Source organism: Urocitellus parryii, chromosome 8 (assembly GCF_045843805.1).
Source record: "Urocitellus parryii isolate mUroPar1 chromosome 8, mUroPar1.hap1, whole genome shotgun sequence".
Lineage (NCBI taxonomy): Eukaryota > Metazoa > Chordata > Mammalia > Rodentia > Sciuridae > Urocitellus > Urocitellus parryii.
This window is the reverse complement of record NC_135538.1, coordinates 52,791,374-52,813,148: the sequence shown is the minus strand read 5'-3', so window position 1 is coordinate 52,813,148 and position 21,775 is coordinate 52,791,374. Positions and strand designations below refer to the sequence as shown.

The 21,775-nt window shown below is 49.8% G+C and overlaps 3 protein-coding genes across 6 annotated transcripts in view; 1 reads left to right on the top strand and 2 right to left on the bottom strand.

Moving 5' to 3' along the window:
- The window catches only part of Ppil6 (peptidylprolyl isomerase like 6), a 34,071-nt gene extending 28,940 nt beyond the window's left edge, over positions 1-5,131 (bottom strand). The window contains exon 1 of the mRNA XM_026389648.2: positions 4,997-5,131. Within this exon, the coding sequence (XP_026245433.1) occupies positions 4,997-5,131 (135 nt within the window). The remainder of the gene's footprint in view (positions 1-4,996) is intronic.
- A 255-nt stretch (positions 5,132-5,386) lies between these two features.
- On the top strand, positions 5,387-8,489 carry Smpd2 (sphingomyelin phosphodiesterase 2). Of its 4 annotated transcripts, none has more exons than XM_026389633.2 (11): positions 5,387-5,465; positions 5,659-5,763; positions 5,987-6,083; positions 6,203-6,279; positions 6,601-6,694; positions 6,815-6,904; positions 7,144-7,226; positions 7,345-7,477; positions 7,568-7,672; positions 7,857-8,010; positions 8,106-8,489. In XM_026389633.2, the coding sequence occupies exons 2-11, from the start codon at positions 5,714-5,716 to the stop codon at positions 8,480-8,482; spliced, it is 1,260 nt and encodes a 419-aa protein (XP_026245418.1). In that variant the 5' UTR covers positions 5,387-5,465; positions 5,659-5,713; the 3' UTR covers positions 8,483-8,489. The 4 variants fall into 4 exon arrangements, with proteins under 4 accessions (XP_026245418.1, XP_026245417.1, XP_026245419.1 ...); XM_026389632.2 differs by having other exon boundaries at positions 5,454-5,487; XM_026389634.2 differs by lacking the exon at positions 5,387-5,465 and adding an exon at positions 5,482-5,530.
- A 171-nt stretch (positions 8,490-8,660) lies between these two features.
- Positions 8,661-19,607, bottom strand: Mical1 (microtubule associated monooxygenase, calponin and LIM domain containing 1). The gene is made up of 25 exons (XM_026389657.2): positions 19,438-19,607; positions 17,701-18,045; positions 17,399-17,606; positions 17,010-17,114; positions 16,588-16,692; positions 16,323-16,478; positions 15,641-15,741; positions 14,758-15,015; positions 14,434-14,549; positions 14,106-14,232; positions 13,851-13,929; positions 13,143-13,290; positions 12,534-12,724; positions 12,299-12,387; positions 12,108-12,155; positions 11,815-11,898; positions 11,529-11,685; positions 11,130-11,215; positions 10,600-10,864; positions 10,371-10,459; positions 10,014-10,127; positions 9,818-9,911; positions 9,517-9,616; positions 9,349-9,422; positions 8,661-8,925 (listed from the first exon to the last, which is right to left on the bottom strand). The coding sequence occupies exons 2-25, from the start codon at positions 17,956-17,958 to the stop codon at positions 8,777-8,779; spliced, it is 3,201 nt and encodes a 1,066-aa protein (XP_026245442.2). The 5' UTR covers positions 17,959-18,045; positions 19,438-19,607; the 3' UTR covers positions 8,661-8,776.
- Positions 19,608-21,775: the final 2,168 nt, after the last annotated feature.

The window sequence follows — 21,775 nt, the reverse complement described above, 5'->3', positions numbered from 1 at the left end:
AAATATTTTTTAAAAAAACCACTCTAAGATTTCATTTCACTTCAGTTAGAATGGCAGTTATTATGAAGACAAACAACAGTAAGCGTTGGTGAGGATGTGGGGGAAAAGGTACACTTATACGTTGCTGGTGGGACTTCAAATTGGTGCAGTCAATATGGAAAGCAGTATGGAGATTCCTTGGAAATCTGGGAATAGAACCACCATTTGACCCAGCTATTCCTTTTCCTCTGACTATACCCAAAGGACTTTAAAACAGCATACTACAGGGACACAGCCACATCAATGTTTATACCAGCACAATTCACAATAGCTAAACTGTGGAACCAACCTAGATGCCCTTCAATAGATGAATGGATTAAAAAAATGTGGCATATATACAATGGAATATTACTCAGCAATAAAAGAATAAAATCATGGCATTTGCAGGTAAATGAATGGAGCTGGAGAAGCTAATGCTAAGTGAAGTTAGCCAATCACAAATAACCAAATGCCAAATGTTTTTCTTTGATATAAGAAGGCTGATTCATAGTGGGATAGGGAGCGGGAGCATGGGAGGAATAGATGAACTCTAGATAGGGCAGAGGGGTTAGAGGGGAAGGGAGGGGGCATGGGGTAATTAATGATGGTGGAATGTGATGATCATTATTATCTAAAGTACATGTATGAAGACATGAATTGGTGTGAATATACTTTGTATATAACCAGAGATATGAAAATTGTGCTCTATATGTGTAATAAAAATTGTAATGCATTCCGCTGTCATATATAAATTAAAAAAAAGAAAACTCTTACAGGTTAGCAATTCTGTAGCTCAGTGGCAGAGTGCTTGCCTAGCATGCTTGAGGCACTGGTTTCGATCCTCAGTACCACATAAAAATAAACAAATAAAATAAAGGCATTCTGTCCATCTACAACTACAAAAAAATTTTTTAAAAAAACCTTTTAATTAGACCAGAGACCCTCCATCTAATAGAGGAAAAAGTAGGCCCAAATGTTTATCACGTCGGATTAGGCCCTGATTCCTTTTTATTTATTTATTTATTTTTATTAGCTACACATGACAGTACAATGATCTTGACAATTCATACATTTGAATCAAATGGGGTATAATTTCTCACTTTTCTTTGTACAGGTTGCAGAATCACATTGGTCATGCAGTCACGTATATACATACAGCAATAATAATGTCTATTTTATTCTGCTGCCCTTCCTATCCCCCCTAATCCTCCCCTCCCCTACCATCATTTCTCTCTATCCAATCTAATGTGACACACTTTTTTTTTTCTCTTCACAACATCATACATGTATTCTGTATAACGATGAGGGTCTCCTTCCATCTTCCGTGCAACTCCCCTTCTCCCTCCTTTTCCCTCCCACTTCTCTTCCCTATTTAGTGGTAATCTTCTTCTCATGCTCTTCCTCCCTATCCCATTTTGAGTCACCTCCCTTATATCAGAGAAGACATTTGTTTTTTAGGGCTTGGCTAACTTCACTTAGCATAATCTGCTCTAATGCCATCCATTTCCCTGCAAATGCCATGATCTTGTTATTTTTTAGTGCTGAGTAGGCCCCGACTTTCCTTAACAAGACTCCTAAAGCGAAAGAAATAAAATCAAGATATATAAATGGAATGGACTCAAACTAAAAAGCTTCTCAGCAAAAGAAAAAATCAATGAGGTGAAGAGAGAGCCTACTTCACTTAGCATAATCTGCTCTAATGCCATCCATTTCCCTGCAAATGCCATGATCTTGTTATTTTTTAGTGCTGAGTAGGCCCCGACTTTCCTTAACAAGACTCCTAAAGCGAAAGAAATAAAATCAAGATATATAAATGGAATGGACTCAAACTAAAAAGCTTCTCAGCAAAAGAAAAAATCAATGAGGTGAAGAGAGAGCCTACATTTTGAGAGCAAATTTTTGCCACATGCACGTCCAATAGAGCACTAATCTCCAGGATATATAAAGAACTCAAAAAACATAACACCAAAAAAGCAAAGAACCCAATCAATAAATGGGCTAAGGAACTGAACAGACACTTCTCAGATGATGATATACATTCGATCAACAAATATATGAAAAAATGTTCAACATCTCTAGTAATTAGAGAAATGCAAATCTAAGCTGAGATTTCATCTCCAATCCGAATGGCAGCTATGTCCTGGATTTCTTGCCCTTGGAATACTCACCCCTGATGAAGTGTGCCAAATTAGTGCCCTTTCAGTCCACAACAATAAGTGTTGTCAAGGATGTGGGGGGGAAGGCACACTCATGCATTGCTGGTGGGACTGCAAATTTGTACAACCAATCTGGAAAGCAGTATGGAGATTACTTGGAAAACTTGGGATGGAACCACCTTTTTACCCAGCTATTCCACTCCTCAGTCTATTCCCAAAGGTCTTACAATCAGCATACTATAGTAATGCAGCCACATCAATATTTATAGCAGCTGAATTCACAATAGCTAAACTGTGAAACCAACCTAGATGCCCTTCAGTAGATGAATGGATAAAGAAACTGTGGTATATATACACAATGGAATATTATTCAGCATTAAAAGAAAATAAAATTATGGCATTTGCAGGTAAATGGGTGGAGTTGGAGAATATCACGGTAAGTGAAAGAAGCTAATGCATAAAACCAAAGGCCAAATGTTCTCTCTGATAAGTGGATGCTGATCTATAATGAGCAGGGGGGCTAGGGAGCATAGGAAAAATGGAGGAAATATGATTGGTCAAAGTGGGGGTGAGGCAGGGGTATGGAGGCAGGAAAGATGGTGGAATGAGATGGACATCATTACCCTAGGTACGTGTATGACTGCACATATGGTGCAACGCTACATCCTGTACAACCAAAGAAATGAAAAGTTGTGCTGCAGCTGTGTACAATGAGTCAAAATGCATTCTGCTGTCATATATACCTAGTTAAAATAAACAAATGAATAATTTTAAAAAGTTTTGTTCTTGATATTATTTTAATGTATCTCCCTAAAGCAAGAGAAAGCAGTGGAAGCAACAACAATTAGGTCCCACTTTCCCAGCAGGTCTGAGAAGTGGTTGGGCCAACTGGGAAAATGTAACAGCTGCTGGAGTAGGCACCTTGTCAAGTGAGGCTGGTGCTTAGAGACCCTGTTGTGGACTGAAAGGGCACTAGTTTGGCACACTTCATCAGGGGTGAGTATTCCAAGGGCAAGAAATCCAGGACATAAGTGCGTCCTACTTTGGGACTCACGAGAGCAGAAGAAGAAAACAGTGGTAGGGCCATTTCCTTCTTAGACTACTGTATCCAACAAAAACAACAATGTCTGGTAGCTCAGTTCCACTTTCTGTGCTCTATTTGATGAACTCCTACAGGATGACTGCTGTTTCTAACTGAGGAACTAACTGGAGTAACCAGCAAACCCAGTAGTATTCAAATTAAGCACATCATACTTTTCTTTATGATTTAGTATTTGGTCTGGAATCAACTACGTCCAAATTAAAATATATGTACTTATCCTTACCCCTTATGAATCTTAATCTTTTACAGCAAATCAGGGATCTGAGATTGCTCATAAATGATCATGCCAGGAATATAATCACATAACCTGTATTAAGACAGTACTAACTGAATTTACACTGATATGTTTTCATATTTGATAGTGTTACAGTAGGCAAAAGCTTAAGAAAGGGGAAATTACATTATTAACATATCAAAGATATTGTTTTCTTGACTTAGCAGGGGTTGGTCCACTGCCTATTTTGTAAGGCTTGAAAGCCAAGATTAATTTTTAGATTTGAAAATGATTGAAAAAATCAAAAGATAAGTCATATTTCATGTCATGTGAAAATTTAGTGTTCATAATAAAGCTTTATTGGAACACCACCATTCATTTATATATCTGTGGCTACTTTTATAATATCAGGACAAAGTTGAATACTTGTGACTGAGACCCTATGGCCCACTTATATTTACTACCAGGCATAGAAAACATGGGCCTTCAGAAAAGAAGCTAAGAAAAACAAGAATGTTCTCATTAAATAAAATTTTGGACATAAAATGTTACTGGCCCCATTAGCCCATAATTTCCACTTCTTTTGATCAATCTGTATCATATTCATAGATGTCCCAACACCTGTTTTCTTCACTTAAACTTTTCTTATTTTGCAAGTTATTTTTTTGATTTTACTCTGTAGATTCTGGAACAGGCAAGAAGGCCTGCTTAAGATGAATTCTGTATGGAATAACATTTTGTTATCCAATATCCAGCAGGATACTTTGGTAGATAAAAATACCAATAAGACATGTTTGTGGGGTCTAGTGAGGCTTTGAAGAGAAACTTGGCTTGGAGAGTACTTTTGGAACAAACCCCAGAGACCAGTGGAATATTACATTTCAACATTTCATACACTGGCAATATGAGTGACATGGCCAAATTCTACAGTTTCTTTCAGTGGTTTCTTTTTGTGCCATTTTTCATATTTACAAAGAAATTTTGGGATTGTTCAAACACTTGGGGCCATTTGTTAAGAAATCCGTTAGGCATTTAATTCTGCCGGAATGTAGTGATTGTTATAGCAATTAAAAAAAAAAAATCTTACCAAGTGAATAGTTTTCGAAAATCCCTTGGGGAAGGAGTTTGTAAAAATCCACGAGTTAGAGTAACACTTTAAACTTTTCTTTCATGAGTTTTAATAAATCTGTAATTCAATTTTTAAAATTAATGTGGAATAAAATGTGTAAATATGTAGGAGTAGTAATTACTATTTTTCCCAGGAAGGTTCTGAATACTTCCTTTACTGGGATCTCCCTTTACACGTCGCCCTACTCCAAAACCAAATGCCCGCCCCTGACCCGAATGTGTCCTTTCTGCGCTCCCGGGGTGGGGGTGGTCCCAGCCAGCCCGCCCTTCCTCCAGTAGAACATCCACCGGCCTGCACCAGACATCGAGGCGCATAATCCACGCCGCGAGGCCGGGAAGCCTGGAGGGTCTCCGCATTGGGGGTTTTTCTGCGGTTACCTCAGCAGTAGACTTCGCAACCTGAAAGCTGGAGCTTTTGAAGATCCCCACCACTTTCACCTGCAGCGGCCGCTCGGGCGGCGACTTAGAGCTGCATGGGGCGGGAGTGGGCCGCAACTTCTGCAAGCGGTCCATGGCGGAGCTAGTAGACTAACCCTGAACAAAAAAAAAAAAAAAAAAAAAAAAAAACACGCGTTGCCACGGCAACCGCGCGGCCCCGCCCCCGACGCCTGCAGTGGGCGGGGCAGGGTGGAGCAAAGGGCCGGCGGCGTGGGCGGGGCCTCTCCACTTGCAGCCTGTTGCTGGTGAGCCAGGCCCCTAGCCGAGAAGGGGGCCAACCGAGGGATTTGTGGGCTGCGGCTGCCGGGAACCAGCCTCTGGGCAAAGGATCACGGAGCCGCCCGCCCGGGAGCCCTCTCGGGTACCCCAGGGGCCTCGAGCGCATCCTTCTCCAGCCCGCGCACGCCGGGTTTGTCAGATCTCTTTTCCGGGTTAGCGCGCAGCCTAATCTAGGCCAGCGGGCGGGTTGTGCTGGTAACACGGGAATCAGCCCGAGGCCGGAGCTGCTTGGGTGTTGGGAGTGCGGGGTCCCGACTGGCCACCTGTCCGCATCGCCCGGGGAGAAGGCACCACTCGACTGCTCTTGTTCTCGCCCCCGCCAGGGCCGTCTCCGGGAAGCAAACTGACTCCTGACTCCCGCCCCGGAACACCCCCGCCATGAAGCCCAACTTCTCTCTGCGCCTGAGGGTCTTCAACCTCAACTGCTGGTGAGTTCCCCGGCCGAGTGCTGCCTGGGGGCCTCCTTCCCTTTCGCACCCGCACAGCCAGAGGGAGGAGGGAGTCCTTCCTCACAGCTGGATCACGACCCCATCCTGCCTCCGGGATCTCGGGTGGAGGGGAAACTCGAACCGACAGGGCGCCGTATAGGCCCCAACTTCAGTGGTACTGGCAGTCACCTTCCCTGGCCCGCCTTTCCCTTCCCTTCCTTAGGGGTCTTCCCTATGTGAGCAAGCACCGTTCTGACCGCATGAAGCGTCTGGGAGACTTTCTGAATATGGAGAGCTTCGACTTGGCTCTACTGGAAGAGGTGGGGTTGTGCATCTCTGAGGTGGATCCCAGGCTGGGAGGAGCTCTGGGAAGGGGTACTGGAGGAGACACCCACCCCTTGGGGGAAAGGCCAGGCAGGCATGCTCATCCTTCCCTCAGGTGTGGAGTGAGCAGGACTTCCAGTGCCTGAAAGAGAAACTGTCTTTCACTTATCCAGCTGCACACTACTTCAGGAGGTGAGAAGCCTGCAGGCCTGAACCTGTTCTCAGGGTTCTTGACCCTGCCAACCCTTCCCTTTCCCTGCACCTGCCTACCTCCTTCTCTGGGTAAAGGAGCAGGAGAGGGTGAACTGGGAACATCGTATCTTTTCAGCCCATCTCCGCCTATTATCGGGCAGCCCCCTCATCCTCCTGCAGAGGCTGTTGTCCTGAGCTTTGTTCTGAGACTGGTCCCAGCAGTAGAGAGAGAGGAGCTCATCAGAGCTGGGAAATAAGGAGAGAGAAGAGGGCTGGGTGTTTCCCACCTTTTCTGGTTATTAAGCAGGGCTTGGCTTACAGCGGAATCATTGGCAGTGGCCTCTGTGTCTTCTCCAAACACCCAATCCAGGAAATCATCCAGCATGTCTACACCCTCAATGGCTACCCCTACATGGTAAGCCTCCCTCCTCACCCCCACTAACACAAGGTAGAGAAGGCAGACTTCCTGGAGCTACAGAGGCTGGGCAGATGGAAGATGGCAGTGCTATGAGTTCCTGTCTCCTCCTGCTTGCAGATCCATCATGGTGATTGGTTCTGTGGGAAGGCTGTAGGACTCCTGGTGTTCCATCTAAGTGGACTTGTGCTCAATGCCTATGTGACCCACGTAAGTGAAGCTACCAGTGCTTAGGGCTTGGGCAGGCATTCTAATCCTGGGACTGAAGTGGGATTTCTCTGCTATGTATCTGAGGAGGAGCTATCGGGTAAGGGTTTCCTAAGGTAGCAATAGGGCAAGACTTACCCATTGTGTTCCAGATACCTTAACTAGTGACAGACACAAGCTTGATTTACACAGGCTCCTGGGACCCTTAATCTTACTGCTATAATCTCATCTATCTCACTCAGCTCCATGCCGAGTACAGCCGACAGAAGGACATCTACCTAGCACATCGTGTGGCCCAAGCTTGGGAACTGGCCCAGTTCATCCAGTGTGTGAGCCTAGGCTTGACAGGGGAAGTGGGTTGGGACCCAGGGTTTGAGGTGTGGCTAGGATTAGGGCAATGGGGGCGAGGGAAGAATTCCTTCCTCACTGACCTGGCTCACCAGCCACACATCCAAGAAGGCAGACGTGGTTCTTTTGTGTGGGGACCTCAACATGCACCCAAAAGATCTGGGCTGCTGCCTGCTGAGGGAGTGGACAGGACTGCATGATGCCTACCTTGAGACCCAGGACTTTAAGGTGAGAAACTACCTAGCTGTTTTCTCACCTATACTCCCAGTTTCTCTCTCTTCCTGCCCCATATCCTACCATGAACCAGCTACTCCCTAGGGCTTTGAAGAAGGCTATACCATGGTACCTGAGAACCATTACGTCAGCCAGAAGGATCTGGAGCCATTTCCATGTGGCATCCGCATTGACTACGTGCTTTACAAGGTCAGGCTCTCTCCACAGCATGCCTTCACTTACTGTGTCTATTACTGTCACCAGCCTATTCTGATCCTTCGTTCAGCTGGTCTAGTCTTAGATTACTGATGGCTAGAGAATGGGATACTAGAAGCTGGTTCTCTGGGAGGAGGCCCTCCAACATAAGATTCTCTCTGACCCTTACTTTTCCTAGGCGGTTTCTGGATTCTGCATCTCCTGTAAGAGTCTCAAATCCACTGCAGGCCATGGCCCCTACAATGGCACCCCCCTCTCTGATCATGAGGCCCTCATGGCTACTCTCTGTGTGAGACATAGTCCCCTCCAGCAAAATCCCAGCTTTACCTATGGTGAGTCACCCTACTCTTTCCCTTGGCTCTTCACTGTCTCAAGGCAGCCCCTCCACTCTGACCTTTTCTCACTCCACTGCCCTGCTTTGTTCTAGGACCAGCAGGGAGGTTGCCGTTGATCAGTGTGCTGAGGGAGGCCTGGACAGAGCTGGGGCTGGGTATAGCCCAGGCTCGTTGGTGGGCTGCCTTCGCTGGCAATGTGATTGGTGTGGGGCTGCTTCTCCTGGTGTTGCTTTGTTTCCTTGTAGCAGAAGAAAGGGCCAGGGAAGTGGCCATACTGCTTTGGACGCCCAATGTAGGACTGGTGCTGGGGGCAGGCGCAGTCTACCTCTTCCACACGCAGGAGGCCAGAGGCTTGTGTAGGGTCCAGACTGAACTCCAGCATGTGCTTGGAAGGGAAAGGGAAGCCCAGGACCTGAGCTCAGAGCCTCAGTTAGCTCTGCTCCTGGGGCAAGAGAGGGGACAGAACTGAGAATCAATAAAGCTTGACATTTTAGTGGCTCTGCCTTTTTCCTTGTAGAGGCATTGATGAGAACCTAGGATCAGTTTGATTGTCACAATGTAGACATTAGGGCTCTGACACATCTTCCCTGCCTGCACACCTCCCCTGCTCCCATCAGCATGTATCCAAACCCTGTCTGTAGCAGAAATATTTTTATTGTCAACAGTGAGGCCTCTCCCAAACAGCCTAGATGAGCAGGGGTGGCACTGTCCTGGGATGAGGTTGTCTTCCTTGTAGAGAAGAAGGTAGGTAGCCCTCCATCTTCTAGCCCTGGGCCCCTGTCTCTGATGCCAGCTCACTGAGCCTGCGTTCCTCCTGAAAGCGGATGAGGGCATCCCGCTGGTTCACCACATCTACTAGCTTTTTCAGGACCTGCTCCTCAGCCTGCCGATCTGCTGCTGTCTTCAGGGTTTCTGAAAGAGAAGGTGAAACTTAGAGAACAAGGAATTAGCCTGTGTGATTTCTACAACTCAGCTTTGCTTCTTAGCCTGCAAAATGAGGTTACTCCACACCAGTGGTTTTCTAGTATTAGTAGCAGCAGCACCGTTTTTTAAAAGATATTTTTGAATGATGGACCTTTATTTTATTTATTTGTATGTGGTGCTGAGAATTGAACTCAGTGCCTCATACATGCTAGGCAAGTGCTCTTCCACTGAGTTATAACCCCAGCTCAGCAGCACTGTTTTTGAAGGAAATTTTGTATAAAAACCCAGCTGTGCAGCCCTGATTGTTCAAGAGTGTGGGGGCTTCCAAGTCCCATCTCTTGACTTTCTCCTGATTGTTGCAGAGATACATGAGGAGTTGCCTGATCCAAGTTCATGAGGGGTCCCACGTACCTTCACGGTTCATATAGCCTCTTAGCTCCTGGTCTAGCTGCCACTGCTTCTCTTCTAGGTCCAGCTCCTGCACCCTGTGGGGGTCAGGGATTGAAGAGGCACAGCTATACAGGGTGCCCACAGGACTGGGCTTAGCTCTGTGCCAATGTCACTATCAGTGCGCCTTACGTGATCATGAGCTCAGCCTCTTCAGCCACTAGGCTGTTTTTCTTTTGGACAAGATGCAGCAGCTGTTCTAACCAGAGTTTCTTTTGCTGTTCTGGGGAACCTAGGAAGAAGGAAGAAGGGTTGGGATGGTCACAAGGCCTCTAGCTAGGAAAACAGGAGTCAGGGGCTTGGGAGGTGACAAGAAAAAAGGGCATTGGTGTGTATAGAGCTGTGTGACTGGACCAGAGCCTGGTGGTTCTGGGGTTCAGCTGGGGACTAAACAAAGTTCTAGGAGACAGAGTGGCATCCTAGCTTCACTCACTGCTCTGGCTCCTTAAGGCAAGCTCCAGCTCTACGCCTTCAGCTTCCAGCTCCCTCAGGGCAGCCTCAATCTCATTTAGTCGCCGCTGGATTGTCTGAGAGGATACAAGATTACTCAACAACAGTGCTGGAGGAGCTCTGATCCAAACACAGAACTGTGACCCCTGTGAGAACTTCTAGGAACCCCTAGGCCTCACCTGGGCCTTGCAGAATCTCTTCATCTCCTCCTCCTTAGCCCGGCGCAGCAGAGTCCGGCGCCATGTAGGGTACTTGTTCATGGTGTCCGAGTTCTTGGCCAGTGTCAGCAGGGCCTGTGGGAGAGTTGGGCCAGTCAGGGGTAGGAGTGCGTAAAACTGGGAAGGGGAGAAAAGAGGCTGGAAGTGGGCTTAGTTCTGCTAGACAAGATGGAGACCTAGAGGCATAAATGTCAGACTAGGTGAGAGGACATTCCAAGAGGATGAAGCGGCTGTAGTTTCTCCTGTGGTGAGAGTGGAGAGTATTAGTGGCTGTATGCTGGCTTGGACAGAGTGGGTGGCCAAGTTCCTGCCAGTCACCTGCTTCAAGTCTGAGTCCAAAGGCACATCTTCCTCTTCCTCTTCACTGGAGGAAGGACTCTCTTCCTCCTTCTCTATGTCCTTAAGAACTGAGCAGATGAGAGGGAGACATGGCTTAGTACCCTCATGACCTCCCTTATATTCCCTAGAATCCCCTTGTAGGAATCCCAGTACTCCTAACCCATCCACACCCCAGGTTGCCACAATTGTGGAATGAGCAGTCAGTCACCTTGCTGACTCTGGCCTGGCATACCCCAGCCCATAAAGCTGCCTTCCAGAGCCTGGCGGGCCAAGCTGCGGGGGGGCTTGGGAGGAGGCTCTGTTTCAGGTTCAGGGTTAATGTTAAGAGAGGAGAGCCGCTGGCGTTCCAGGCTGGAGAGGCGGATCAGCCGGCGGTTAGACTGGATGGGGCTCGGGACAGGACTGGCGTCCTCCTGTGGGGTTGTGTGAGTCAACGGGCCTGGCAGGTTGTCCTCACTTGGTGTGGGAAGCTCCTGGAAAAGCCACCATGTGATCTGGTTAGGAATCTGTATAGTGTAGAGGTTGAAACCACTCCTTTTGAGCCAATGTGTGCCCTGGCATTTACTTAACACCATCCAGTAGACATTGTCTGGTAGTGCTCTGGATACTGGAATACAACACTAAATACAACCAGACAAACATTCCTGCTTTCGAGGAGCTTACAGTCCAGTGGAGCACAGCATTCACTTAACCCCCAGCAGAGTTTTGGGCTGAGACACCCCCTTTACCCACACTCACAGTTTTTACAGGGTTCTCAGGTCCTGTTTCACTCTCATCCTCCTTGTGGCCTGGCTGGGGCAGATGCTGGAGACAGTAGAAATGTCCTGAAAAGAGTAGAGGCATCAGGAATAGAGAGCTCAGTGCCCAGATGTTCAAAAATTTATCAGGGGAGGTAGAGGCTACAGGAGTTTGCAGGTACCATTCTGCCAGCTTCCTGATTCCTTAGAACCCCATATCTGGAGCTTTGGAGAGGACAGAAGTCTCCAAGCTCAGAGGAAGAAAGTGCCATGTTGAGTCTATTTCCACTTCCTGCCCACCATCTGTTTTCCTCTCCATCCTCAAGCTCCTTCCCCTGCAGACCCACCCCCAACCCCATCAGGCTCAAAGTCCTTCTAGCAGTCTCCCAGGCCCACTCACCATCTTCTGGATGCTGCCCGTAGTCACCTGGCCACAATGTGGCCTCACAAGTATGGCAGCAGAAGCAGCTCCGGTGGAAGAAATGGCCATCCACACAGAAGCGTTCCAGAATGTAGAGGTGTTTCCCACAGAGTGCACACAGGTCCCCAGCACTGGCCTGCAAAGATTCCCCAGGATACAAGTCAGCTGGAGCCAAGGCTTAGCTACAAAGTTCTTCCCTTTCCCTGCAACACTCCTTCCCTGCCCTCCCCACGCCTCTGCCTGTAGACACCACCCTGGCTCTTACCTCCTCAGGTTGAGATGGGGGTGTCAGAGGTACACTGGGTTCAGGGACAGGTAGCTCCTCAGTACTTGGCATCTCAGCCTCTACCTAAGGAGTTAAGTGCTCAGACAGGATCAGGTGGGGAGGGGATGTGTGCATGGAAAGAGAAAGGGCTGGAAGGGAAGGGACTGAGTCTAGGCAGGGAGACAGGATGGGCGGGGGGGCTACAGGATCTGGGGTGGAAGGCAAGACCTGGAGGAACAGGTCAGGGAAGGGAAATAGGATATGGGGAAGGGAACCATCCCGCCCCTGCTTACATTTACCTCCAAGCGAGGCTTCTTGCCACCAGAATCTTCCCCATTTTCCTGCAACAAATCCTGTAGCTATAAACACGAGGCCTTAGTCCCAGGTCTCCCCTTCTCCCATTCTGAATATCATCCTCTCCATTATCCCAGGGATCTCACTAGACACCCCCAGCCCAGCTCCAACCCTGCTCCAGGTTTTCCACCTTAGCCCGGGTCCGTTGCAGGGTTCTCTGGAGTTTGCCAAGGAATAGTACAGCACTAGAGGTACCTGGAGAGACTTGGCCAATAGGACCTGCAGGCAGAGTTTGGGTGTCAGGGTAGATGAGGAGTCGATACTGCACCTCCAAATAGTCACTCTCCCACCCAGGTGGATCCTCAGAGGTCACCCCCTCCTCTCTCCCTTTCACATTCCCTGACACCATCTACCCTCCAGCTCACCTGGATTGTGGGACATGCTCTTGAAGGCACTGTGGAAGTGGCTAAGGTAGGCAATGAGGCCTAGTGGGTCACTGTCTGCCACCACTGCCTGTGCAGACAACACTGGTGTGATGCCTAGCTCATGCTCTGCTGCGTGCAGTGCCCAGGTAGTTGCTTCCAGAGCCCCCACCCCTTGCAGCTCCTCAGGTTCCCTGTGGGATGTCAAAGAGAGAAGCCAATGGGAGGAAAGAACCTGGTTCCACTGATGGGGGAGAGGGATGAGGAGTTAAGGCCAGCAGGATGGGCAGGGGATCCATAAGGGAGATGAGGGCACATAAGGTGGTTCTCTCTACTTCCTCCCTCACCTACCTTTCCCACCAACAGTGACAACCATTTTTGGCCTTGGGGGCCTCCTCTACCACTGAAAACCCACCTCTACCTAATACATTTGGTTCTGTGTCAGGCAGGGAGGCAGGTCAGGTAGGAATACTATCTCCAGGGAGGCAGGGTATGGACAGCGGGGTGTATATGTGTAGGAGTGGAACTGGGACTCAGCTACTAACTCCCACATGATGATCTCCCTACCAAGAGGCAGAGAGAGGGGCAGAGGCATGCCAATTCCCAACTCACAGCAGGCTAGGCCGCAGCCGGTGCACCAAGGCACACAGAGCTAGACCATCCGTCCAGGAGGAAGACAAGTCAGTAACATGGACTCCTGGATACCCAGCTGTCTGCTCCTGGCACCAGCGTAGCAGGTCCTCCTGGGTGCCCGCTGACCCTGGAAGGGAAAACTATGTTGTGCTCAAGGCCCCCTCTGCCCTACACCTGGTGCATAGCCCAGTTACTGAGTGTGGCAATCTGTATAGGAGCTAGAGTCAGGGACTCCCTCACCCATCCTGGGGCACCACCAGCCTAACACTCACTGCCAGCAGCACTTCCTTCCCATTCCTTATTGGAATAAAGTGGGAGATGAATAAAGTGAAATCACTGCTGGCCACGTAGAGGGCAGAGATCTGCAAGCTGAGTGGGTAGGGAAGCTCAGAGGCTCAGTAAAGGTTTTTTGGGGTTTGCAAGGCTGGGAGGGGCTGGCAGAAGAGCCAAGAGCAGTGTAGTACAGCTTGATAATATACCTAAATACTTCCAGACAGCTGGCAAACAATGGTTTCTCAGAGCTCTGCTGCCCCTCTAATTCTTCAGAGGCCCCAAACTGCCCCACCAAACAGTGAGTATCCCAGCACATCTCACTCATTGGTCCTGAGGCTGCAGCGCTCAGGTTGCTGCTGCACCACACTAGCTGGGACATATTCTGGACATTCCCCAGGAAAATGGCCTGCTCACCCATGGCTGGATTCCCTGCATCTGTCTTGTCACTTTTCCGCACAGGCTCCTTGGTCACCACATCGTACAGGTCTCGTACCTAAGGCAGCCCCCCTCAGGTATCAAGGCAGCTGACCACACAGCCCCTCAGCCCATGAGGGAGGGACCCACTTGAGGTAGGACAGACCCCCAGAGACAATGACTGGATAGGAAAGGCCTGGCCTGGGAGAAGAAAGCTGACTTGGGAAGTTTGGTGGGGGTGCTGGGGGATCTGACCTGGTTGGGCATCACAGCCCGGAGGTTCAGGTTGGGGTAACGGGTGGCTGGGTCCAGCCCATATTGGGCCACATTGCGGTGCATGTTTTCCGGGGATGTCTGTGACAAAAGCTGGTACAGGCTCTCACTGAGGGTGTGAGAGTGGTGGGAGGGGCAGGAGCATGAAGGGGAGGGCATCTGTCAGCATCCAAGTCTCAAGAACTGCCAACCATTCTTGCATTCCCTTCTGCCCATACCCTCAATTGTTCCCTCAGTGCCCCCTACCCCTTTTTCTGACCTTATCTTATATTCCACCCTGCCTTCACTACTTTCCCAACTCAGGCCTCACCGCTCAGCCAACACCTCTAGGGGCTCAGCACCCTCTGCCCACCGCTTCACCATCCAGGCTGCATCGAAGGCTGCCAAGAAGCCCCGGGCCACTCCAGTGCCCAGGGGCCAGAAGGGCTGCAGGTCAGAGGAACAGGAAACAGCTCAAGGAGAATTCCGTGGGAGCATCCCAAGCCCAGATATGCCCCAAGGTCAAAGTGGGGGAGGGAGCTTTCACCCACTGTGCCATTAGCCCCTCCCTTCAACAAGCTCTTTTTACCATCTCCCTTCCTATCAGGCAGGCTCCCCACCCAACCTGGGATCCCTATGCCTCTGGAGTCCTCACCTCCACCAGGCAGTCCCCCACCAGTCCCAGTAGCAGGCGGGCACCGTGCTTCTCCTGCACACGAGCAGAACTCTCTGCCCGCAACATGCTTGTAAAGTCAAAGGCAGAGACATCAGGCCGCCCATGGGCATCCTGGGCAAACTCTAGTTTCCCGAGTTTGCCATGTGTGGCGAAGTCAGCAGCTGCCCGGGCAAAGTGCTGCAGAGCCTCGGGTACCACATTGGCACTACCCAAAAGCTGATCAGTCTCTGGCAAGTCCTACATGAACAACAGATAAGAACCTCTGAGATCTCTGAGAGATGGGTCATTTGGCCAGCCCTGTCCCCTTGAGAAGGAAGGGGCTGCCCAGACCACATAATAGCTGAAAAGGTAGCATAGAATTCCAATGCCTGCCTTCTGTCACTCATCCCGCCTCAGGGGTCCTCGGCCCTGCTCTGTTCATGTAGCCCGATATCATTACTGTCATTTCATTTGCCCTTAACTTGTCAGAGCCTGTTAGCCCATCTTTTAGAAACAACATACTTAACTTACAAGGTACTCATGAAAATTAGATGAGAAAATGCAAATTAAGCTCTCAACACAGTACTTAGCACATGGTAGACACCATTCTAAGCACTGAAAATTAGCAGCAAGCAAGAAGCAAAGAGACAAAAATCCCTGTCCTCGTGGAGCTCACATTTGTCACAGTATGGCTGGTGTAAGGTTTACAACTGGCATAAAGTTTAGTCCTGTCTGAATATGATTCCTGTTGCCATATAAATCCTAGGGGAGCAGAGCTTGTGGAGGTAGAGTTAATGCTGAGAAGAGGCAGGAGAGGATGGGGAACCTCCACACCCAGGGGTAGACTGTGTCCAGCCCTGGCCTCAGTCTCCCAGGGCCGCACCTGACGCAGCACCCCCAGTCGCAACAAACACTGCTTCTTGGCTGTCATCACAAAGTAGTGGGTGTCATCCTTGTAGTACACAATGTTCTCCAGATCAATGCCTGGGGAGACAGGGCAGGGGCAGGAGATGAGTCCTCGTCTGATGATCTGATACCTCTCCAAACACCTCAAACATCGCTAATCTCTGAGAGTTGGGCTCACAGTTTAGATGTAGTGAATGCTCCACGAAGAGCCCAAACAGTCCTGGTGGCACAAAGGATCATCTGTCCCTGGCTCAGAGGGCCTGACAGCTTGGGACAAAGAAGGAAACTAGGGTGGGGCAGCAGATGGGAAACCTGCATTACATGGCCACATGGTGGTATAAAGCCAAAGTAAATATAGGCATCCTCTTCAAGTGCCACTTCTGTTTTCAATTTATATCATTTTTATACTAAGGCATAATGGAGCACAAATAAAACTTAGGCATTTTGTAAGAAATTTCCAAGACTTTTCATGCTGGATGGCCAAGTGGGGCTATGGCTGCTTAGGCCCTGTGGGGGCAGTTCTTTCCCCTTTTGATACCTGTATCACAAAGATGGACAAGTGTGGGCTTCCTTGGACGAAGGACAGGTCTGAGAGGGAGAGGGCAGGAGGCGGCCCAGTCAGGCAAGGGGAAAGAAAGACAATGAAAGGGGGCCCTTACCGGTGGCTTTGAGCAGGCTCTGGAAGAATTTCTGATTGTAGATTCGGGCCACACCGCTGATCTCAGGCACCTGTGTCTCCTCCACTGTGCGCCCATTCACAAAGTTGGCTGTGATGCCAATAGCCAGTTTGCCACGCATTTCTCGAACAGTGAAGCCTAGCAGTAAGGGTAGGCTGGTATGGCAAGAGGACCAGGAGTATAACTGCTAGAAAGACTCAGGAGGAGTCCAAAGATGCTGGCTATTCTGAGGGAAGGAAGCACTCACCTTCAGGGACGAATTTACCTCCTGCAGCTGAGATGAGGACATCAAATTCATAGTTGGCCAGTTGGGCTGGGGAACTGGGCTGGAGCTGGGCACGCCAGCCACTCCCTAGGGCAGAGTGTATGAGAAGCACAAGGCAGCCAGAAGGGGCTCCTGCTATTAAGCTAGTGAAATAGCTGAAATAAATGTGTAAGGGACTCCAAGGTTTAGAAAGCACCAGTGACACACTGTCTCTCATATAACATCTTTGTAGCAGCCAAGGAAGGTAGGTAGGAAACGCTGTTCCCATTTTGCAAATGTAGCTGAGGCTGAGAAGTCTGCCCAGGCCTCACCATTTAAGACTCAGCTGACTCCCAGCCCCACCCTTTCTCATGCACTGGCCAAGATCTCCTTGGTGGGAGTTCTGGAAGCACAGAAGTACTCACCCTTTCTAGAAGGGGGCTGGAGGCCAGAGAAAGTGACACCCCAGTGAATTTCCACCCCCAGCAGTAATGCCACCTTTAGTAGAAGCAGCTGAAGTTGCCGGATGCCTGAAAGGGAGAGGACATCAGGTATAGGGACTCAGGGCTGCTCAGTCTCCCGGAGCACTGGTGTGTGCTTAGTCAGAACTGAAGAATGATCTTAGAAATCATTCCATCCAGTTTTCCATTTTACAGATGAATAACCTAGGTCTTCAAGGTCACCTGGCTGAAATGGATCCTGTGCACTCTGCCTCTCTGCTGCTGGCTCAGTGGCACCCCGTCCCCCAACCAAACTGGCCTGTCTCTAGGCCCAGGTGCACCCACCCCTCCAGGCCACGCTATATCATACTCACTGATGTGGTCCAGGGTGCCAGTGCAGAAGCGCCCATAGAACTTCTTGGCACCAAGTGCCCGCAGGTCATGGATGGTGAAGGGCCAGAGGTGGAGCACATTGTGGCGAGAGAACTTTGTGCGCTTTTCAACCAGCACCACACGGGCTCCCAGTAGTGCCAGCTCCACAGCAGCCCGAAGCCCGCAAGGCCCAGCACCTACCACCAGACACTGCCAACACACAGGGGAGGGTAGGCTTGGCATCTGACCTTTCTGTTCTGACTGCCCCCCCATTCTCCACTCTGCCCCTCCTCCATATATTCACCTTGGTGCTGGCACAAGCCTGGCCCTGTTGGTAGACAGGCTGACCTGCTCGCTTGTCCAACTTAGCCCACAGAGACTTGGCACTCCAGTAGTTGAGCTGGGCTTTGATCTTGTGGTACTGGGGTAGTCCCCCACCAGGCTCTAGCCCCAGGGCCTCACAGAGCCCCTGAAAGCTGCTCAGCACATCCTTGCAAAACTGGGCCTGTAGGAAGCTCTCAAAGTGGCCATGTGCTGGGTTGGTGGAGGTAGGTGAAGCCATAGAATCCCAGTGGGGCCCCTGAGGAGGGAAGAAGCTGAGCAGAGCTGAGTGGCTGCTGGAGAAAAAGAGGGAAGAGAAGGGGGGAGGCTGGAGAAGGGAGGAAGGGAAAAGGAAGAGGAGGAGGAAAGAGCAGATTGGTGTCCACAGGGAGCCAAGGGTCCACCCCTGACTGGCTCTGCACTTCCCAGCCAACTTCCTTGCCAGGATCTGCTCCAGAGACAGTGGCTATCCTTCACTCCAAGTGAAATTTGCCAAATTTGGAAATGAAAAATCAGCAGTCTTGGGTACAGAGGGCACAGGGAAGCCATACAGACTCCAGCTGTCTCTGTGTCCTGGGATCTTGAAGCATTCAGGATCCCTGGGAGTCCTGGGACCAGAAACTTGGCCTGCTTTCCCCAGGCCCTGGAAACGGGGTGTGGGGGAACTTCTCAGATTTGGAGACAGCAGGCTATCAGGAAGAAGGTTCTCCCCTTCCTGTAGACAGAGACAGACCTAATAGGCAACCACAGCTGTTTGACCCATACTGTCCCATCTCAGCCTCAGCCATACGCTGGGTGTGGAATATGTCTCCCGCCCAGGGCAAAGTTTTCCTCCACAGCACAGTTGCTTGCCTCCTGACAGGAGAGAGAGCCTCTGCCTGCTTAGGTTCCACTTCCCACCACCAAAACTACCTCCACAAACAGCTGGAGGATATTGCTACTGACTATGTGACAGACACCCATTTCTGACTCACTGTGGTCAAAACACTTCCCCCTCTGATCTTGGTCTTGTCGCAGCTTCAGTAACGGCTGCCACATTGGCCTCTCCCAGGTTCCTCTCAGCCCAATGGACACCCTGCCCCATTGTGCTTTCCCAGGAATCTCCAGAGACAAGGCCTCCCTTTGTACCCCCTCCCTCGTCCCGGCCCACACGCAGCTTGTGGAGGTTGGAGGGGCTTTCTCACGCAGAGGCAGAAAAGGACCAGAGGGTGTGGGGCACGGATTGCTCACAGAGGACTTTGCAGGGAGTGGGGACTGCGTGCAGCAGTGGGGCAGGTTCCCCGTCCCACTCCCGGCTGTCTCTCCGATGCTACCCAAGGCAGGAAGAGACTAAAGTCGCTCACCACAGTCACCCGAACGAAGGTAGACAGGACCTCAGAAAGGACAAAGATCCCTCTTGGGGGTGGGGATAGCAGGGAGGAGGTCCTCCGCGAAGGGGAAGAAAGAGAGACCCAGAATGGAAACGCCAGGACAAAGGATGTGGGAGAGGTGGAACAGCCTTAAGGGATGGAGAGCTGGACCACAGGCGGCAGGGGTGAAGGTTCACCGAGGCTCTGGACAGTTGTCTGGAGAGGGACTGAGTAGGGCGGGCGTGGCTGGGGGACTCGCCGACCAGTCAGGCGTGGTTCCCCAGCGCCCGGGGCAGCATTTCGCCGGAAGCGCTCCCCCCACCCCTACCTCTGGCAGCCAGGCGCTCCGCTGGCGCCGCTGACCAACTTACCCAGAGGCTCTCGAGCCCAGAGGGGCCGCTTCCTGCCCGCTGGTGCCCCGGGGCCTGGATTAAGGAAAGGGGCGGAAGAAGCGCGGAGGGCGAACGCGGGATGCCGCGCGCCCCGGACCCCGGAGTCCAGCGCAGAGCCCACTGCAGCACGCGGCACAGCGCCCCGCCGAGGCTTTATCGGCTCCTCATTAGCATCTAGCCGGCCCCGCAGTCCCCCTACTCGGGACGGCCCCGGGCCCGCCCACGTCTGCAGGGTGGCGCCCAAGGGCGTGGCTCTGCAAACTCCAGTTTTGCTCCAGGACCTGGGGCCAGTCCGGCCAGATCACGGCCGGCAGTCCTGGCCTCCCTTCCACCCCGGCAAGGCAAGAACCACCCGCTCCCCTGCGGCACCGATTCTGCCAAGCCCTGTCCGAGAGGGTGCTCCACCTCTGCAATAAGTTTGTTGAAGCTGGCAGTTTCAGAGTGGCACCAGGACGTCTGCATTTTCTTTACCTTTCCCACCAGAAGATGATCTAATTTGGGGATACACTTCCCCTGCGACAAGTCTGCTCCTTAGGCCCGGACCAGAGGCAAAGAGCACAAATTGAATTTCCTGGGAACTATCTGCAGCTTCCGAATGGGCAGTAAGGGAATCAAGGGGGGCTTGGGTGTGTGTATCGGGAGTTGGGGGAAAAGCAGTGGAAGGGGTGTATGGGAAAGAGGCTAGATCTCCAGCGCTCAAGAATGCTTTAGAAACTTTCAGTGCAAAAAACAGTGGGCTCTCTCGTGAGGCAACAGCACCCAAAGTAAAGGGTCTTGTCCAAAACCATCCAGCTACTTAATACATCAATTCTCATTTATTGAATGTCATTCTATGAATATTACCTTAATCTCAGTGTTCACAACAGTCCCATTTTATTAAAAAGAACTGAAGGTCACAGAGGTTCCATAACCTGCACAAGTTACACAGCAAGCAGCAGAGCTGATATCTAGGTCTTTCTGGGCTCCACATCATCAGTGTTGACACGTGACAAATCAAAGGTTGACATATAAGAGGAAGTGACTCTGCTACACTGGAAACTCTAACGTAACAGAAATAAATGGCAAAATCCCTCTCCTTGAGATCCAGGGACCAGAAAGAACTAGAGGCTATATGGCTCTGTTTATTCACACTTTGCATTTAGATGGGAGACCCTCAGATCCAGAAAGACCTAACACCTTATTGTTCCCAGCTGAAGCCCTGGAGGGAAGCAGGAGGAAATGCCTGCCAGGAGAGGCTAGCCAATTCAGCTTGGTCACTCTGGAAACTAGGGCAGCCTCCCAACTGGGCCCATTCTAGCTCTTGAGTGTGACACATCATTTGGCTTAAAATGAATTTACAGAATATCAGACACACCCACATTTAAATACATAGCATAGAAGTACTCTAAAGCCTACTGTGAGTTACCAAGCTTTTAGAAGGATCTTGTTTTACTTTTATTAGCAAATGGCAGCTAGCTTCTTCAACTGTTTGTTTACAAAGGCCCAATAGGGTCTGACTTGACTCAGTGACTTTCAGTTACAGCCAACCAGGGTTATATGGCTCTCTGAACAAATAGTAAAATTTGTTTTAACAAGATCACAGAACAATAGTGTGTTCATCGGTGCCAAAAATCCTGCTGATTTGGAGTTTTTCCTTATGCTAATTAAAGACATACCATACACTGGAGCATATAGCCACAGGGAACACACTAGTCAGGAATCTAGAAGGTCTGGTCAGATTCCAGCTTTGCTTCACACTAGGCCTAGTGTGAAAAAGACAACAACCACATTTCAGTCTTCTTATCTCAAAATGGAGGCACTTTAATGACTCAACCTCCTCAACTATTTCAATTCTGAAAGTCTATTATTCAATGTTGCTGGCCCTATGAAATGTAGACTAGAAACAAATCAAGGTCTACTTTCAGTACTTCTTCAAAAGAAAAAAGATAAAAAAAAAAGAGTGCATTTCCCTCTTTAAAGTCTCGTTGCAGTCATGATCCACATTGTGTTTGTATAGAAAAAACACTGGCACAATCACAATGGCCAGTTCATAGTGGATCAAGTAAGTAGCTTAAATATGATGTGGATTTCAAGAGAATCCCATTCTGATTTTTTTTCTTTTTTGCAAATAATTATGCCAGCAGTGTCCTACATTAAAAGCCTGAGTCATAATAGGATCCCAATTGACCAAATTATGTGCACAAATATGTAACAAAACCCACTATTATGTGTAATTATAATGTATCAGTGTAAAAAAACAACAAAAAAAGGATTTCTGATGATTTGGATCTGAAATGTCCCCCCCAAAGTATTATGTGTTCAGAGGTAGGCTTTTGAT

Excerpts from the sequence above, each read along its gene's own strand:
- Smpd2 (XM_026389633.2), top strand. The coding sequence starts at position 5,714 with ATGAAGCCCAACTTCTCTCTGCGCCTGAGGGTCTTCAACCTCAACTGC. Across the intron at positions 6,280-6,600 it reads GCTGCACACTACTTCAGGAG|CGGAATCATTGGCAGTGGCC; the intron begins GTGAGAAGCCTG and ends CTTGGCTTACAG. Across the intron at positions 7,673-7,856 it reads TTGACTACGTGCTTTACAAG|GCGGTTTCTGGATTCTGCAT; the intron begins GTCAGGCTCTCT and ends TACTTTTCCTAG.
- Mical1 (XM_026389657.2), bottom strand. The coding sequence starts at position 17,958 with ATGGCTTCACCTACCTCCACCAACCCAGCACATGGCCACTTTGAGAGC. Across the intron at positions 9,617-9,817 it reads TGCCTTAAGGAGCCAGAGCA|GTTCCCCAGAACAGCAAAAG; the intron begins GTGAGTGAAGCT and ends CCTTCTTCCTAG. Across the intron at positions 9,423-9,516 it reads GAGGCTGAGCTCATGATCAC|GGTGCAGGAGCTGGACCTAG; the intron begins GTAAGGCGCACT and ends TGACCCCCACAG.